Here is a 5,786-nt window from a genome sequence, read left to right as displayed (position 1 = left end):
GGGGGGGGGGGGGGGGGGGGGGGGGGGGGGGGGGGGGGGGGGGGGGGGGGGGGGGGGGGGGGGGGGGGGGGGGGGGGGGGGGGGGGGGGGGGGGGGGGGGGGGGGGGGGGGGGGGGGGGGGGGGGGATGAAGAGCCCCAAGGAGTTACAATGAACATCTCCAAATTGAATAAGTGAGAAGATAAGCTAGAAGAGTTAACAGAGAGTCTCCACTTTACACCAAGATAAAGGAAGAAAAAGAACACTATCAAAAAAGACCGGATTGGTTTTTTCCTTTGATTTAATAATCTTACTATTTCTTTCCATCCAAGTCGACCACAGAAAAGCCCAAACAAGATTCACCCAATGATTTCTTTGCTTCCACGAAAGGAATGACCCAAGAAGAGGAGCTTAAGAAAAATGTAAAGATGTCCTAATTCTATGACCCTCATATGGAAGGAATAAATCCAAAGGGTCAACTATTGAACATGATTACCAGGACAGATGCCAAAAATAATAATAATAATAAATAATAATATGAGAGACACCAATCGTGGTTGTTTTACAGGCTTAGGTGCTTATCGAAAACACTACCTGACCAATCCAGCCAGCTAGCTCATCTGGATTTGCAACCGTTGCAGAGAGACAAATAAGCTGCACTTCTTTTGGGCAATAAATAACCTGAAATATACACAATTCTATTAATAGAACATGCGTTACTAAGTTAGACACGACAAACGAGAATCCCAAGTAACAAATACTTACAATCTCTTCCCACACTGTGCCCCGAGAGATATCACTAAGGTAATGAACTTCATCCAAAACAATTACATCAACGTGAAAAAGTCCACTTTCAGATGAGGCCATTCCAACACTGCATGAAAAGATATTCATACCTATCACAATTTAAACAATATGCTTGAAGTTGGAAAGAAAACAGGAAAAAAAAACTTTCCACAGTGGAACAATCAATAAGTATATAAAAAATATATATATTATCAAACACAAAAATATAAAAGATTCATTTTTGTGTAATCAGAAACACCTTAACCATCTCAACCTCATTTGATAAACAAATTGTTATGAAAGAATAGGAAGCAGATGTCTATAGTCACCGGGGCACCATCTCCATTAATCAGAGTGTATTTCTCACAAAATAAAAGATCTTAGATGAGATGCTTATTGTCAACGAGATAATTAAAGATCAACGGCACAGTGGTCATTTTCTAAAAATCGAATAAAAAAGGGCTGGTGACCATGTAGATTGGGACTTCTTAGATAAAATGTTAATAGAAAAAGGCTTTGATTTTGAATAAAGAGCACAAATTTGTAACAGTGTCATAAAAAATTCCATTGTGGTAAATATAATAAGCCTAGTGGCAAGATTCTGGCTACTAAAGGGATCAAGCACGAAATTCCTTTGTCTCCTTTTCATTTTTGTGGTGGAGGTAGTCGTTCTTTGTAGACTTTTTTTTTAGAAGCACGGGTACAGACTTAGTAGAAGGGTTCGTTGTGAGAAGGGACTATTTTCTTATATTCTAGAAAACAAGACTCCTTAGTGTACCTTAATAGGATCTGCACAATTTTTAAATCATTGAAGATGCCAATTTCCAGTGAAGATTTTTAGGAGGATTTCGTGAGACTTTTGTTGAGCGGAGATTGTTGGACATGATTGAGGGGAGTTCTGTTAGGAATTACGGATCTCCACAATGGTATGATATTGTCCACTTTGAGCATAAGCTCTCGTGGCTTTGCTTTGGGCTTCCCCAAAAGGCCTCATACCAATGAAGATACTATTCCTTGCTTATAAACCTATGATCATTTCCTAAATTAGCCAATGTGGGATTTCATCCCAACAATCCTCAACAAGTTCTCCCTCCTTAAGTGATAGAGAACTTCCCGGATACTGGTATATGATGTAAACATTAGCTGGAACATTATATTAGAGAAAAATAGGAGAGCCTTCATGGCACAAAGGGTCTAAAAAGGAGATTTAGAGCATGGCTCACTTCAAAGCCTCTTTGGATGTTCCCTACAAAATTTGCCTGTTATATTCTTTTGTTGTTAATAATTGGAGTCACCTCCAGTAAATGCTTTGGTTTTGCTGTGGTGGGCTGCTTTTTTCAGGCTAATTTTTCCCCCTATTTTGTTCAAGCTGGTTTACTAATTGACATGAAAAATAAAATTATGTAAAGTGTATCTCATGTGATTTTAAAAGAAGACGAAGAAAGAAAAAAAATCGTTGATAAAATGGCTGCTTAGAAGGAACCCCATGCTAGGGTTTTCCAACTGATTGGAGCTCATTGACGATTTCGTGCATAAAATGCGATCGTAACTATGTATGTTGACATCTTACCTCTGATACAACATGTTGCGCAAAATTTCTGTAGTCATGATCAAAACCAGGGCATCTTTATTAACTGCAGAATCTCCCGTAAGAAGCCCAACGTTGCTGTCTCCAAACGTCTCACTGAAACAATAGAAGGATACTGATTTAACAAAAAGTAAGCGATGTAAGAACAGCAATAATTAGCAAAAATGCTGAAATTGTTTACCGGAACTCCCGAAACTTCTGATTCGACAATGCTTTCAGTGGAGTCGTGTAAAACAATCGTCTCTTCCTGGCTACAGTAGCAACAGCCGCCGCCTCCGCAATCAAAGTCTTGCCACTGCTGGTAGGCGCCGATACCACCACCGACGATCCTCTCAAGAATGCTTCTATGGCTTGTCGCTAACGAAAAATGATAAAAATTTCAAATGTACAGTCTGTAGAGTTGACGCAAATTGATAAATATGTCATAACATTCACCAAATTACAAATAAATGTAAAGATTTACCTGAAACTTGTCGATACGGAAATTATAAACTGAAGCGAGTTCATCAACATCGACAATTCCTTCTCCAAACTCTCTAACTTCACCGAGAAGCTTTTCGACTCTCTGCGATTTGAACTCCTCGGGTGCAATGGAGATTTCAGTAGCTTCCATCGACAATTCCACTTCATCGTACCTCTGCTCCAATTCTCCAAACGCATCGATATCGTACTCCTCGGCTGCCACGTCGTCGTCGTCATCTTCATCTTCATCTTCATCCTCATCCTCATCCTCATCCTCATCCTCATCCTCGTCGACATCGGAGAGTTGGGGTTTTTCAGAGAAAATGGACCTCGGAGAGCGGACGGAAGGTCGAAATGGAACTGGAAAAGGATAGAAGATGGGGAGAGGCTTAAGGCGACAAAACCTCGGGGCCTGAATCGGAGGTGAAGAACAACGAGAACATAGAGAGGAGGGGAAAGGATAAGATAATGGCGGCCAGAGATGTTGGGGAGAAATGATGGAGAAAACGTTAATGGCGGGAGAGGCCATGACGCCGAACTTAGTATCGGCTACTCCTTTGGATAATTAGATTTTTTTTTCTTATAGGGATAAAATATAAAGGTTTGCTCACCATTTTAAATTTCGTATCGTCAATTAAAAAATAAAAATAAAAATAAAAAATTATTTCTGTAATATATACCCGAATCATTTCTCGATTATAACTTGAACCTTTTTTTTCTGGATCCATCTCACATCAATAACTCGACCCCTACTGCCTATAGGTCGTTTTAGATAGGTTTTTTTTGAAGTGGATACCTGAATGTCAAGTATGGCTCGTACTAATCTATCTTCGGGGCCATACGATGATTCTTTCGCCATATGAAGCGTTAATTTACCTACTAAAATATCGTCGTCTCCACCCATGATCCCAGCATCTCAAATCCATTTTTGTCTAAAATTCGGAAACTGCATCGGTCAGGATGTAAGAAGCCTTGGATACATAGTTCATACTACATCGGTCAGAATGTAAGAAGCCTTTGGGCATAGATATTCAGACTACACTGCTTAGAACATATAAAGCTTTCATGAAGTGATGTATTCAGACTATGACGCTCGAAACGTATAAAGCCTTGGGCATAGGTTTTCAGACTGCATTGTTTGAAACATATGAAAACTTTGACGTAGGTTTCAGACTATACTGCTTAGAATGTAAGAAGCCTTGGGTGTACATTTCAATTTGTATCGCAAGAAGCGCATGAAACCCTAGATGCAGGTTTAGACTACGTCACTTCAAGAAGTCTTCGACCTAGGTTCAAAATGTGAAACGTGTAAAGTCTTGGACACAGGTTGGTAGGTTCATGTCCTTGTATCGTAAATCCCAAGGAGATTGTTGTCGGGAACAAAACAAGAACAAGAACTAAAATAAAAAATCAAGAATCAAGGATATGAACTAGAACAAGGGTGAAGAGAGTGTCATATGAAGAACGAAACCTATGGGCCTAAGTTCTCAAGATAAGAAAATATTATGACAAGAAGAAGCTGGTTGAGGATGGACACGAATCTAGAGCAAGTCTCATACAAAGTCACACCATATTTCAAGTATTGAAATGTTTTCAAACTCTATTTTGGAATTATAAATAAAATGTATTTATATTTTTTAAAATGCAAAAAAAAATTATCCTCTTTTATGTTTTCAAGTCAGCCGTGACTTATGAAAATCGAGTTGTGATAGATCTACTCCCATCCTTGACCACCTCCTAAGTGTTACATGAAAAACACGTAAAACATAAAGTGAGTATAAGAATCAGTAAGTAGCCTACTTATAAGCTCTTAATCATGTTTACGGTGGATGCTAAGGTATAGTACTCTCTTGTTCTAATCTGGGACTTAACATGGTTTCTTGGCTTAAGAACCTTAGTCCTGAGTCATGAGTAATGAGTCATGGTACTTAGTTAACCGGATAACTATCCCTGTCATGCCTTAGACTACTCTCTGTGGAAGACGTAAAAGGTCACCTGGTTTGTGAACATGAACCTAAAACGTGACATCCTACAAGAAACATGGACACTACACACTACATGGACAATGCAAATATGCATAAACATTGACAAGTGTCATGTAAAAACATAGGAAGGGCATCTCATCTAGGTGAGAAGAACAATAAGCATGAAACATGACATCTTACTAGGGAACATGACCTGGGGCATCCCACCTAAATGAGGAAAAACATGAGATGATGATGCACCGTGTCACAATCGCGGTTTCTAGGCAGCATATTTGGCGATAGTGCGGCACCCACTCTCAACACTAAATGGGTCAAGCCTACTTCGAGTTACGTTGCCTGTGGTCGGGCAACGTGAATACGAACCTTAGGTCTCGATTTCAAGAGAAGATTTTAGAAAGCGGGGAAGAGAGGTTTTAGAGAGAGAGTTTTGAAAGCAAGAGAGAGAAATTGAAATTGGTGTTATATGAGAATGTAAGCAAAAAGGCAACAACAACGGTTCACTGCATATAACTATCGGGCAGGAAGAATTTGACAACTAATCATATCCCCCTATAGTACATTTTGAGGCGTTTCATGTCTACCAGGCATAGTCATGACATCGCCGAAACGTCATACTCTTAAAAAAAACAGAAAAGAAATAATACAACGTGAAAGCGGTAAAAGAAAGCAATAAAGTAGTACAAGGCAAAAGTTTCGGTGTGTCACGGGCATGCGGCCATAGGTAACATGCCTTGGACAAGCATGACCGTGACACACTGGAAGGTAAAGAGTCACTTAAAACATGGGTCAAAGTAGTACCGAACAATCTTAAGCGTCATGGCAGCTTTAAGGCTTGAGGTGTTCAAGGTTCTTACTTTCGCTCATGACCCTTGTGCAAAATTTCTTGAGTTATCAACATATCAAAATTTGAGCTTACGATGCACTTACCAATTCAAACTTTTAAACTTGGAATCAGTGGGAGGAAGACAAAAAAAAAAAAAAAAAAAA

General features: G+C 39.6%; 1 protein-coding gene across 3 annotated transcripts in view; it reads right to left on the bottom strand.

The window, feature by feature from the left end:
• The window catches only part of LOC111450542 (DExH-box ATP-dependent RNA helicase DExH15 chloroplastic), a 9,584-nt gene extending 6,202 nt beyond the window's left edge, over positions 1 to 3,382 (bottom strand). For all 3 annotated transcript variants that reach the window (XR_002711835.1, XR_002711834.1, XM_023090731.1), the window contains exons 1-5: positions 2,816 to 3,382; positions 2,534 to 2,709; positions 2,335 to 2,448; positions 744 to 852; positions 573 to 659 (exon numbers count right to left, since the gene is read on the bottom strand). Coding sequence is in view for 1 of the 3 variants with exons in the window: in XM_023090731.1 (XP_022946499.1) it covers positions 573 to 659; positions 744 to 852; positions 2,335 to 2,448; positions 2,534 to 2,709; positions 2,816 to 3,343 (1,014 nt within the window). In the remaining 2 variants the exon portion in view is untranslated. The remainder of the gene's footprint in view (positions 1 to 572; positions 660 to 743; positions 853 to 2,334; positions 2,449 to 2,533; positions 2,710 to 2,815) is intronic.
• Between the last annotated feature and the right edge of the window lie 2,404 nt (positions 3,383 to 5,786).

Source organism: Cucurbita moschata, unplaced genomic scaffold (assembly GCF_002738365.1).
Source record: "Cucurbita moschata cultivar Rifu unplaced genomic scaffold, Cmos_1.0 Cmo_Scf00012, whole genome shotgun sequence".
Taxonomy (NCBI): domain Eukaryota; kingdom Viridiplantae; phylum Streptophyta; class Magnoliopsida; order Cucurbitales; family Cucurbitaceae; genus Cucurbita; species Cucurbita moschata.
The sequence above is the reverse complement of the archived record's forward strand: the minus strand, read 5'-3'. Positions and strand labels throughout refer to the sequence as shown.